General features: G+C 46.0%; 1 protein-coding gene across 1 annotated transcript in view; it reads left to right on the top strand.

The window, feature by feature from the left end:
- Window positions 1-13,424, top strand: part of LOC147663671 (uncharacterized) — a 113,587-nt gene that overhangs the window by 13,980 nt on the left and 86,183 nt on the right. Inside the window, exon 3 of the mRNA XM_086950275.1 lies at window positions 9,823-9,933. Within this exon, the coding sequence (XP_086806401.1) occupies window positions 9,823-9,933 (111 nt within the window). The remainder of the gene's footprint in view (window positions 1-9,822; window positions 9,934-13,424) is intronic.

Here is a 13,424-nt window from a genome sequence, read left to right as displayed (position 1 = left end):
TCGTCGTATTTTTCGACTGTTCAGAGCAGCCCCCACAAAGGAAAACAAACCCAAATTAAAATCCACATATTGTTGCAGAGCAGTATCGGTCTGATCGATATCTTCAAGAACTACAGCACGTTTGACTCTATTTAGCACAAAATCGTGATATAAAATATAGTCATTATGGTACATTGGTGGGGCAATGAATACAGGGGGCAATACAAAAGAGATATAACATGTACCTAACCATCCTAACGGGAGACGATGATAACCTTTATTGCCACAGATGAAGTATTGTATTTCTGGATGCCACAAATGATATGCCATTCGGACTGTCAAATGTAAGTGTGGTGTTACATTCACTTTTTCCAACAGGGATTTACCTTTATTTCGTATACAGAGATCAGCCTTAGTATCTATAACATTAATAACATGAGAGCTGGACATATTGATGTTCCGTTGATTACTGTAAATTCGGGGTGCAGAAACATTGTCGGGGCGGTACTCTTCCCATTCGAATCGAGTACCCTCAGCTTGTGGATAGCCGTCCCGATCATGATAACATATCTTGTTTAAACGGAAAAGCACCCCCCCTTTTGTTGGCCAGCGCAGAGTGAATAGAAGAGTATACCAAGCATTGCAGGAACCATTGTGGGAAAACGGGAGTGGGATAAGTGGTGTGCCTCCTTTCTTCTGGTGCCCAGGCAACATCCCACATACCCAACAGTTAGAAGTGTTCGTCATATTGTGAGTATGATGCAAGATTTGAATAAAGCTATTGTTCAATAAGTGTCGGTGCCGTTCTTCATGGTAGGGTAAGGTGAAATGAAAATGTTCAGATGGAGCCGGGGTAGTCGGCAGCAAATGTTCTCGTACAGGCACCACAAGTTCTACTACCCAGGCTATCACAGCTATTACCACAATTGTCAATACAAACAATATAGCACCAAGAATTCTTTTGTCTCGTGATGCAGAAGACGCCATAGTTCAAAAGTTCACAATGTCTCAAATATACAACTAAAAAATAAAAATGTGAGTGCTGAGCTCCGAGGTAGCCTTTGTTTTCTTCTCCGGGGTCAAGACGGGTGTCGCTACTCTTGGCAGAACTGATCCCCCCCCCCTTGAGATTCCCGGCTTCCGTTTCACAAACCCCAGAGCGGTAACTCAACCAGTCTCGCACCAAAAAAAAATCTTCTTTCTATTGTGGCCGCAGATTGTAACGCTGTTGTCCAGAAACGGTGTGGTCCGGGAAGGCTCCCTCAGATTCGGCCGACGTCACAGCTGGGCTCTTTTCCTCGTCCAAGATGTCTCTGTAGTCAGACAGCACGGTGGGGTTCAACAGGTCCGGAGAGACGCAACGGCAATGAGTTGAATGCATCCACCGCTTCCTGTTGGTCACTCGCACAGCCGTTCGAGTTGCAAGCAGGACTTGCTCGGGGCCACGCCACCTCGGTTCCAAGCTGTTCGCTCTCTCAAACGATTTTACCATAACAAAATCGCCAGGACGAAGATTGTGAGCCTCTCCAATAGAATTGTCGGGGAGTGCTTCTCGAACCTGTTGGTGAATAGAAAGTAAATCATTTGTTAATCGTGCCAAATAATCGTTCATCATTATACAAGGCACATCATGTAACAATCGCGGCTTAGGAACTCCCCATATATTCATAGGCCTTCCAAACACCACTTCATAAGGTGTGAGGCCAGTTCGAGAGTGGGGCACTGATCTAATAGAGAGTAATGCTAACGGCAAAGCATCCGGCCACTTCAAAGACGTGGATGCCACAATCTTAGCCAACTTTAGTTTCAAAGTGGCATTGTACCGTTCGACAAGACCTGCTGATTGAGGATGGAACACAGCATGAAACTTTTGCTGAATCCCCAATCCCTTCAGCACATATTCCACAATTTTCCCAACAAAATGAGGACCATTATCGCTCCACAAAAATTTGCAAACTCCATATCGAGGGAAGTACTCTTTGAGCAAAACCTTAGCCGTTGTCAAAGCCGTATTATCTTTCGTGGGGAACGCCTCAACCCATTTGCTAAAAGCACATACCACCACTAAGACATACTTAAGGTTATTGCAACGCTTAAGCTGGATATAATCCATCTGAAGTACCTCGAATGGTGCAGAAGGTGGAACGAACCCTCCTTTCGGAGTATGCGTCCCTTTTGCAGGATTGTGCTGTAAACATATCAAACAAGTCTGCACTACTCTCTTGGCAGTTTTGGCAATCTCAGGATGCTCCCAAACTCGTGTTAACAATCGAGTAATTGCAAGAGCTCCAACATGTGCCAACCCATGTGTCATCTGGACCATCGCTTGCAAGTAAGCTGCAGGCAATTTCCATCGTTCCATGATCTTGCTCCTCCAACAACCCTCATCATCCAGCACCCCCTCTGCTGCCCATGTTACAAGTTCTGCTTCAGTCGCTGATTTCTGGATGTCTAATATCTCTGCTCTAGCATCATGCCATCGCTCGGCCTGCGACTTCACTACATACATGGGGGAGTCGTTTCGTGACATAGCTGTTTGTCTTGCTATACTGTCTGCAAAGGCATTGCCTTGTCCCACTTTGTCAGTGACCTTTTTATGTGCACTGCATTTGATTATCGCCACTTTCTTTGGACAAAGTAACGCGTTTAGGAGATCACGCACTAATTCTCCGTGCATAATATGTACTCCATGCGAAGTCAAAAACCCACGCTCTCTCCAGAGTAGGCCAAAGTCATGCGCTACTCCGAAGGCGTACCGGCTATCTGTGTAGATGTTCACACATAAGCCAGCACTCAGTTCGCAGGCTCTCGTCAAAGCTATCAGCTCCGCTGCTTGGGCTGATTTCTGGGGTATTCGTGCTGTTTCTACCACCGTCTTAAGTGTCGTGATCGCATATGCTGCAGAAGTTGTGCCATCTGGCAGCCTCAAACATGATTCATCAACCCACAGTTCCCCATCCACATCTGGAAGTGGCATATCCTGTAAGTCGACACGACCCTTTGTTTGTTCCTCGGTCAGGAAAACACAATCATGGTGCTTTTCCTCCTGACCCTCTTCAACCGGATATGGCAATAAAGTGGCAGGTTTCAGGGTAGCACATCTTTTCAGTGTGATATGTGGCGCCAGAAGTGTGAGCTCATATCCTGTTAAACGTGCGCTCGTGAGATACTGTGTTTTCGTTTGATTTAACAGGGCATCTACTACGTGGGGAACTAGCACCAACAATTTGTGCGACAAAACTATTCCCTCACTCTGCCGTATAGCTACTGCTGTTGCTGCAACTGCTCGGAAACACCCAGGTAACCCTCGCGCTACAGGATCAAGGATGGCTGAGAAATACGCACATGGCCTCTGCTTATCCCCATGTGCCTGCACTAACACTGATAACGCGCACCCATCTTTCTCGTGCACGTACAACGTGAAAATCTTTGTGTAATCTGGTGTACCTAACACGGGTGCAGAGCAAAGGGCCTGTCTCAATTGTTCAAAAGCATTTTGACATTCATCTGTCCATTCAAGGGGCATTGGTGTAGTTTTGGACAATAACGCTAACAAAGGTTTGATAATGTGCGAAAAGCCCATGATCCACTGTCTACAAAAGGACGTTAGTCCTATAAAGGCGCGTACATCTCTCTGAGTGCGGGGAACTGGCATATCTAAAATCGCTTGAATTCGATCTGATGTTAATGCACGCCCCTCCTTAGACAAAAGATGACCGAGGTAGGTCACCTTGGGTCTACAGTATTGTAGCTTTTTCTTAGAGACTTTATGATTATTCTGAGCCAAAAAGGAAAGCAAAGCAAGTGTACTCTCCTCACATTGTGCATAGGTGTCTGCAGCCAACAGGAGATCTTCAACATACTGTATAAGTGCTACTCCGGATTGCAATTCAAAAGAGTCAAGCTGTCTTTTTAAAGCCTGGCTATAGATACTAGTACTCTCTGTGTAACCTTGGGGAACATGACAAAATCTATACGATTTAATATTTAACGTAAAGCCAAATAGGTATCTGCTGTCAGGATGAATGGGGATGGAAAAGAACGCGTTGTTAAGGTCAATAACAGAAAAGGTCGTTGCAGTTGGGGGGACCAAAGTAAGCAATGTCGTGATCAGACACCACCGGGTATTGGGGAATGACAATTTTGTTAATTTCTCTCAAATCAATAATAAATCGATAGACTTTGTCGTCAGTGTCTTTCTTAAGGATCGGAAGAATAGGGCTGTTACAGACATTGTAAGGAACTTCCTCCACTACTCCTGCAATAATCGAATCCTGAACGATGTGCGTCAGGGCAATTTCACCTTCCCTAGAGATCTTGTACTGCGGTACACGTGGCAAAAGTACTCCCTCTTTGACAGTAATTCGAATAGGCGGGATGAGCATCTGTCCCACATCCGTGTCCGAGGTCGCCCATAACGTGTGTGGGAGAGAGGCTAATGCTTCAATTTCCTTCATTGTACAAAATCTGTCTGAATCTGGGTAATTGTCGTTCAAAATAACCTGCACTCCTTCAGGAGCGCAGCGTATCGTTGCTCGAAAATATTTGAGCAAATCAATACCCATAATGTTATCTGGAGTGTGGGGCGACAACAAAAATGGGCAGAAGCTGAAAAATTTGTCAATACAAAGTGCAAGAGGTTGTGATAATGAGCTAGGAGAGGGTGTGCCATCAATCCCTATATATGTTATCGTTTCGCCAGACAGGGGAGCCCTTGGAACCAAGTTTTTAGACAAAGCACTACGAGTAGCTCCTGTGTCAACTAAAAACTGATCAGTAGAACCCAAAATGCCCGCTGATACATATGGACCTCTTTGATCTACTGGCACTTCAACCGACACCCCATCCTACGCAATCCTATGCATGCACATAATCCTGATGCTCCACATTCTCACCCTCCGATATCTGATACTGATTTCGTCTATCAAAGGTGTTTCGTTCATCCTGACCACGACCCCTCGCTTCAAACCTACCACGAACACTTCCGCCACCTCTCGCTCCCCAATAACTATTCCTCGACCTTCCACCTCCTCGACCACGCTGACTACGTTGCTCACGGAGCACCAGACAATCTTCAGCCCAATGCCCAAACTCCTTACAATATGCGCATTGGTCCTCAGCAATATCGGTACGACCGTACGACGCATTACCCCCTCCTCGCCTGCCTCTATCATTCCCTCTAGATTGCGTACCGCGAACCTGTGCCAACATCACCTTCGTTTTCAATTCCTTCGCTTTCTTATCAACACTTTCTTTAGCCTCTATTTCCTGCCGCTCGTAATACTGAGCCATAGTTAACAAACACGCAGGGGTCGCTGTGGTCCAGGAGCTTTCACTTGCTTTCAATCTTTTTGCAATCTCCGGTAGGAGATTAGCCACATACTTATCTACAAACAAATGCCTACCCGTATCATCTGTTAATGATTGACCACTGTAATCATGAAACGCTTCTTCAAAACGTGTGAAGAAGTCAGATACCGATTCGTCTTGCTTCTGTTTGCATGAAGCTAGCATAGTCCAATCAATCTTTTTAGGGGGAACAAGCGTTTTCAATTTGTTCAAAATAGCCGTTGGAAGTTCTAGAATTAGCTGACATGGTTTGCATGCAGGTTCCCTGTCTAAGTCAGCCTGGCCTATTTCCTTCCAGGTTGCCCCAAACATCGCTTGATCATCAAACTTACGAATCGCTCTCCACATATCAGGGGGGAGAATTAATCCAAAGAAGAGATCTATATCAACAAGAGTCATAACACAAGAGGAAATGGCCCCCTCCACCCCTTCATAAAAAGCTGCCGGATTCTTACGGGGATCAGGTAAAGCATTTTTCAATGCCATAACATCTGCTCTGTTCCAAGGTGTATACACCCAATTATATATAAAATACCCCTTTGCATCTGCTGACATTTTATCCTCATCTGTACCTTGCCCTTTAGGAGGAACATACAAAGGTGCAGCTTCACGCATAGGCATAACATGCACTTTAGAACTCTTATCTGTTCCCAGGATAGAACACTGTTTAGACTGCTCCGTCGACTCCGGCCCAGGCTGCTCTGATGCCTTTCGTGCTTCCTGCAATTTGGACGCCTCATCCCGTAGCTGGAGCAATCGTAAGAAAAACCCATCCGCATCTGCAAGAACAAATAAACCTTTACGCATATTCTCATGATGGACTGACATCTCTTTGGGTTCTAAATCCGTTGAATTTTTACGGAATCGGTCAATACTTCATCTGCAAAAGTATTTAAAAAACACATCAATTCTCGTTCCGACCACTTATCCTTTTCAGCTACAATCTCTGACATAGTTATTCTATTCAAATTCAATTTCCTGGCTAAGCCACGCAAGTCCGCGGCTCTCTCAGCTGTTAACCTCGTACTCGTCTTATCCCGACCTTCATCACCGGAATCCTCGGACGGGGCTGTAAGCTGAACATACGGAGGCGGAGATCGATCTAATAACTAAAAATCATCAATTTAATTATTAAGGACAGGATAAAGCGGACGTCGAATAGGAAATTGACCGGTCGTTTGCAAATTACGTTCCCGTGCCTCCCTCTCTTTCTTCTCCTGCGCTTCCTTTTCCTCCAGCTGTAAAGCTTTATCTCGAGCAGCCTTGCGCTGCTCTTTGTCCGCCAAGGCAACCTCACGCTTCATACGTTCACGCACTGCTTTCTCCCACATTCGCACACAATCAAACATGTCCTGTCTAGACCTGCGCTGAAACAAACATTGCTCAACAAACTGAACCTTTCGCAAATCAAACGACTCATGTAGTGGCCATTGCAATTCAGGATCGGATCTAGTATACTTATGCCATAATTTACTGTACAGTATAGGGGGAAGGCCAAATTTGACATACATATCACGTTTAGGTGTTCCCTCTGGGGGAGCCGGCTGAGATTCATTTAACCTATATGTGGTACCATTTCCAAGACAGCACATCCCTCGGAGTGTGCTTAAAACAGGCATGTTCAAAAAGTACCACGAAAGCGTGATACCGTAAAAATGGCACTTACAATACTTCACACAAATGTGCCGCTCAAAGTACGAACAAAGTTAGAGAAACATCTCTACATGCCTGCCTATGTGAAGTGCACTGCACATATGTATTCAAATTCGCAAAGTCAAAATGTTAGCTAACTCAAATCATAATCACAATCATAGAACTTCAGTAAGCGTCCGCAGACTACCTTACCGATCACAAATCTTACCCAAATCTCAAATATCCAGATTCCAACTGCCAAGGTCTTTGATCGAGTCAGCCAAACGGGCACTGTACCGCAACACAGACGAGCAGGATCTCAGTCGGAGACCGGCGCCACCTGGAAGGTCAGATCAGAAGGAAGGGAAGAAAACACCGTGGGTGCCAAGACTCGGGTCACTCAGTGGCAGCGTACGCGTCCATGGCGAGTTTCCAATCCTTCGTCACGACCTCTCCTTCGGGCATCCGAGTCGCCGATGAGTCCCTTCGTGGTCGCCAATTTGTGGTATTGGGTTCCCAAGGCCTACATGCTCCGCAGAATACCCACTTACACCAAAAGAACTGTTGGCACGGAAACTGAAAAGTACAAAAGACAAGTTTATTAAGACCCCATGGGGTGGTGGTACATTCCTACAGCACCCTTCGGCAATGCAAGAAGTATCACACCGAACTTCGGTGCGAGTCCCTCTTTTATACAGTTTTCAAACAAGAGAAAGGTAGGCGGTACATGGTTACAGAGGTTAGGTACATATATGGTCATTTTTGGAGCACAGCCAACTCATGGGAGGGGTTACAACTCCACTGGTCAGTTTGGCGGAACATTCCTAAGGGGTGACTGGTCAGTCGGAACTGCGCATGTACAGGCTTGACCGTTACTAAAAATAGCCTGTTGCTGGGCAAACTCAAGTGGTCAGTGGCACGGACAAAGGACTAAAGGGCATGCTGACCACGAGGCCGCTCATTCCCTAAAATGGCCGCCGTAACATACAAAATGGCGTTTTCGAATAAGGCCAAGTTAAGGGAAATAACGTGTAGCAAAGCTAAGCGCTAACCCAGCCATCGTCAAATTACGACAACAAGTGAAACAATTCAGCGAAAGTTCTGTAATCATTTATACCCTCAAAAGAGGATTGATAGAGAGTGCACATTGAGGGATGCAACCAAAATGCTTTGGAAGCACTATTTAAAGAGAAATAAGGCACACTTTCTGCGATACCGACTGGAGATATATACATGTTGGAGCTCTAACACCACTCAAATAAACACACATAAAACAGCTATAACCTTAGTAGCTAGTCACATCGCTCTCCAGTTAACCTCCATGAATGGAATTCAAGAACCTCAAGCAGATGCTGGAGGGGTGGCGACTCAGCATGGACCTTGATTTATTTGCTACGGACTTGCACAAAAACTCAGATCTGCTGGGGAGAAGTTCTCAACACAACGGAAAAACTCTTTCAAGACAAAACTACCAGACTTTCCACATACATGATGGTTGGCTTACTGATAAACAATACTTTCCTCTTAATGTCCTACAGGGGTAAGCAAATCTTGCTGGCACTACTAGCAGCGAATAAGATGGTGTTAGCACAGTAGGGGAGAAGACAATTCAGTCAAAGCAGGATTGGCTGCAGAGGGTAAAAATAGCACTCACTCTTTCTTATGCCACTGTGTGCTTGTACCCTGTCTGGCAACCCTTTCTAGACTGTCGCTAGTGTTCACTTCAGGTCAAATAACTTTATTTCGGCCACCAGGGCCACAAAAACACCAGCAAAATTAAAATGAAGAATAATTAATAGAAACATAGTTTAACAATGTACAAACAATCGCTAACTTGAAAAAACAGATTAAAAAAACTAAAACAGTAATTTACAAAACGTGCATTTAGATAAAACATTAAGTGGCAGCTAGTAAATAATACAAACAATTTCAGACCAGTACAGGGAGGGAAAGCACATTCCTTCTGATCACCCACATAGCACCCACAAATGTGGCAACAGCCGGAAGGCAGTCTGCCCTGAGGATGCGAAGTGCAGCAGAGTTGTTGGGTTCCCTTAGCGGCCTGCATATGGGGGCTGGCCAGGTCCTACTGGCGGAGGCATAGGCTGGACACAAAAAAATGTGCACAACATTCTCCTCTGCAGAATTATGGGCCAGTCACAGAGTCCTCCTCCACCCAAACTCGTATGAAAGTGCTTACAAATACTGAAAACAGTAGCCACACAAAGTCCCAGTTAAGGCAGAAAATCCCAGGTCTCTTTGAATATAGAAATACGCAAATGACGCTCAATAACAATACACAAACTGTCCCTTTTACCAGGAATCAACATTTCCCTTGGGTATAATATATTGGGTTCTTATTTATACCAACTCCTAAAATTACTTTTCGACTCGATACCAATTAGCTATTTCGAAGGGCCGTGCTGTAATTGTCCCTCTCAAATAGTGATCCCATACGAGAGGTATCAATGTTTTGTAACGAACATTCATTGCAAAACAATGAAACATGACAGACTCCTGAGGTTGGACGGGAATGTATTCTCAAACGGGGTGTAGGCCCCTTGGAACCCTTTCTTGTTTATGATTGTAAAATAAAAGTTTGTTCGGTAGTAGGCAGTGGTCCACGAGATGACTAAAAACTCTCAGACATATTTAGCTCACACAACAAAACTTAGCATCGATAACCTGCAGACTGGACAGGAATGCAATTTGGGGCCTGTACTTTCTTCCCTCCCATTTATCACTGGTACATTATTTTTCATTCTACTTTGTCTACCTCCGAGTTCCTTCATAGCAATGCTTCTGGTGTATTTTGTCGCTTCACAAAAGCTTGAATTAATAATATTTCTCTTTTCATTACAGGCCCCCTGATTGCCAATTCTGTTTTTTCATTAAGACCAAAGGAAAAAGAAGACTTGTGCTCTAAAGATCTTGACGATGTAGAGAAAATCATCAATGTTGACCTGTCCACAAGTGAGTAGGAAAGAAAGAAACTTTTTCGATGGGATGGGATGGAGGGTAGGGTTCCTAATGACTAGGAGTGGCGTAAAGTATTGCGATATCCTGGGAAAACCTCCCGGAACACCCGACTGAAATATATACAATTTAATTATACCCATATGACCTACATGACACTGCATCGGCTCAATGTGACATATGTAGGGGAAGTAAGACCATGCCCCAGGTGTATGACCTACATGACACTGCATCGGCTCAATGTGACATATGTGGGGGAAGTAAGACCATGCCCCAGGTGTATGACCTACATGACACTGCATCGGCTCAATGTGACATATGTGGGGGAAGTAAGACCATGCCCCAGGTGTATGACCTACATGACCCTGCATGGGCTCAATGTGACGTATGTGGGGGAACTAAGACCATGCCCCAGGTGTATGACCTACATGACCCTGCATGGGCTCAATGTGACGTATGTGGGGGAACTAAGACCATGCCCCAGGTGTATGACCTACATGACACTGCATCGGCTCAATGTGACATATGTGGGGGAAGTAAGACCATGCCCCAGGTGTATGACCTACATGACACTGCATCGGCTCAATGTGACATATGTAGGGGAAGTAAGACCATGCCCCAGGTGTATGACCTACATGACACTGCATCGGCTCAATGTGACATATGTGGGGGAAGTAAGACCATGCCCCAGGTGTATGACCTACATGACACTGCATCGGCTCAATGTGACGTATGTGGGGGAACTAAGACCATGCCCCAGGTGTATGACCTACATGACACTGCATCGGCTCAATGTGACATATGTGGGGGAAGTAAGACCATGCCCCAGGTGTATGACCTACATGACCCTGCATCGGCTCAATGTGACATATGTGGGGGAAGTAAGACCATGTCCCAGGTGTATGCATCCTGACGCCGACTTTGTCCATATGACTTGGGATTGCCAGAGGTTACGCCCTTACTGAGAGGCGGTGCTGGTAAAGATCAAAGGGGTGCTTGGTAGGGAGTTGGCCTTAACAATTCAATCGTGCCTGTTAGGTCTCTTCCCCAGACCGCCTAAACGCAAAGCCGGGAATCGTTTGATTGATGCTTAGCTAAACGCAGGAACGCGCTAGAGTGGAAGTCTGTGAGAGGACCGCGGATCTCGGCTTGGGATAGGGATGTAATAGAGTGGGTGGGAGCAGGGGTCAGAGCATTGATGTGGGAGGAAGCTAGAGGCGTGAGGATGCTCCCGATGGCCCAACAGTGGTGGGAAGTAGCAGCTGCATGGGAGAGGCTGGCGGAGTCGGGCAGTGACGAGGGAGGATCGATGGGTTGCTCGGGCTGTTGACAGTCTTCTGTGGCGTCGGCCCGAGCACCCCAATAGAATACCACAGATGCACACAACACGAGAGGAAAGGCTTTGTCGATTCCCTGATGAAGGGCATGCCATTAATGCCCGAAATGCATTGGAAATGAAACCTTGTAATGACATAGCCTGAAGTGCATTGGATTAATACAAGAATGAAAATGAAATGATAAACCACAGCTAAAACGTCAAAAAATAAAAAAAGATATTTTTTGCATCAACAAACTTGAGAATGGAAGTCTTTTTCTAACCGGAAAGACAACAATCAGTGTGCACTAAAGGGATGAAACTAGAGGTTCTCTAGCTTCGCTTCTACCTAATGTTCTAAGACGCCGTAGGACCCTCGACGTCACCTCTAGGAGCACCTAAAACATCAAACTTTTTTCACCAATAACTCAAATATAAACCAGCAGTGCATCTATCCAACAAACTAGTGATGAAGACTGTGCCATTTCTGTGGATGATTGGAAATGTTGTTTTACGAGGAGGATAGAATTTTATGTACAATCAAAGATTGCTGTCTAGATGGTTTGGCCAAGTATGAACTTTCTGGATAACAGTTCCAAAAGATTTTGGGAAGTAAGGAATGAGTTGTCAGTTGATAACAAGGGGTGCTTGCTGCGAGGAGATAGGATAATAGCTCTTATATCCTTGAGGTCCAAAGGTTTGGCCATCATACATGAAGGGCCTTTGGGAATGATCAAACCTAAGATACGAGTTAAAATGTACTTTTGGTGACCTGGTGTTAATGGTGTTTTTAAAATACTTGCCTGACTTGCACAATCCCTGATCCCATAACAGCTGATTATTAGCTGCTGGGACTCAGAAACCACTCGTTTCTTGGCGCCATTGAACGCCGAAGGGAGATGACAGCCACGCCCACTTCTTGTTGGCCACACCCCCTCCTACGCTACCCGTCACCACTATAAACCATGTGTCAATGTCGGAAGCGCAGCGGACGAGCGCAGCGGGCACGCCGATTGCGCGCCGAAGGCACGCTTAAGGCAAGCTCGTCTGCGCTCGTCCGCGATGAGGACGCGCCTAGCGCCACAAACCCTGTCCGGCACAGCCCTTCATCCCCCGGCTCCACTCGGGATGCTCTGCTTGACCTTCGAGGGTATGCGCATGAAGGTAAGCTCTCCTTCGAAGAGACTGCCTTCCCATTAACTGACTTCACACATAAGGACCTCATTGTAGGAGGCCTCTTGAACGTAAGATCCTTACCAAAACATGCCACCGAAATTAATCTTCTTATCGAGTCACACCATCTAGATGTACTCTTTCTAACCGAGACTTGGACACATGCAAACTGTGAGACCGACCTAGCAGCCGCCTGTCCGCTAAACTTTAACATTCTCCATCTTCCTAGACCCAAAGGCCGCGGCGGCGGAGTTGGCGTCATCTTCAAAGCCTCGTGGCAAACGAACATCCTAGACATAGACCCGACACCTGGAATCGAGCTCTTTGGTCTGTCTATAAACTGCCATCAAGGAGATACCTTTACGGTAATCATCTGCTACCGCCCACCTGGGGCCTTTTCTCTCCCGCAACAGCAAGCCCTTCTCACGACTATTACCAACATGGCAACCTCTCACAGTAAACTAGTACTTCTAGGAGACTTTAACCTCTGGCCAAACTGCAGCCTAGACGCAGGACTAGACAACCTTCGGCTGTCCTGTGATAGTGTAGGCCTCCAACAACTGATAAAGGACCCCACTCACTCCGCAGGCAACCGACTCAATCTTATCTTCTCGAGCCCAGGTCTAACCCAAGTAGGCGACATCCTGCCTATGAGTTGGACAGACCACTCGCTCATCAAACTCTACATCAATAATGCCACAACAAGCAAAGCCAAATCTCACCCGCCCCCACAATTCTCGTACCGAAACTGGAAAGCGTTAGAAAAACTCAGCACCTCCACCAGAATCTTCGAGGTGGAGGACAGTTTCGCCACTACCAACTCAGTGGAAGATAACTACAGATCCTTTAGCTCGAGAATCACCTCCCTTGCGGACTCTGCTGCCCCTCTTAAACTCTGTAAACCGAAAGGTAGAGCCCCGGCTCCCTGGTACAACGACTCTTTGAAAACCCTCAAATCAGCCTGCAAACAAGCTGAGAGAAAGTGGAGACACGGATACTG

This window comes from Lissotriton vulgaris, unplaced genomic scaffold (assembly GCF_964263255.1).
Source record: "Lissotriton vulgaris unplaced genomic scaffold, aLisVul1.2 SCAFFOLD_1924, whole genome shotgun sequence".
NCBI classification, from domain to species: domain Eukaryota; kingdom Metazoa; phylum Chordata; class Amphibia; order Caudata; family Salamandridae; genus Lissotriton; species Lissotriton vulgaris.
The sequence above is the reverse complement of the archived record's forward strand: the minus strand, read 5'-3'. Positions and strand labels throughout refer to the sequence as shown.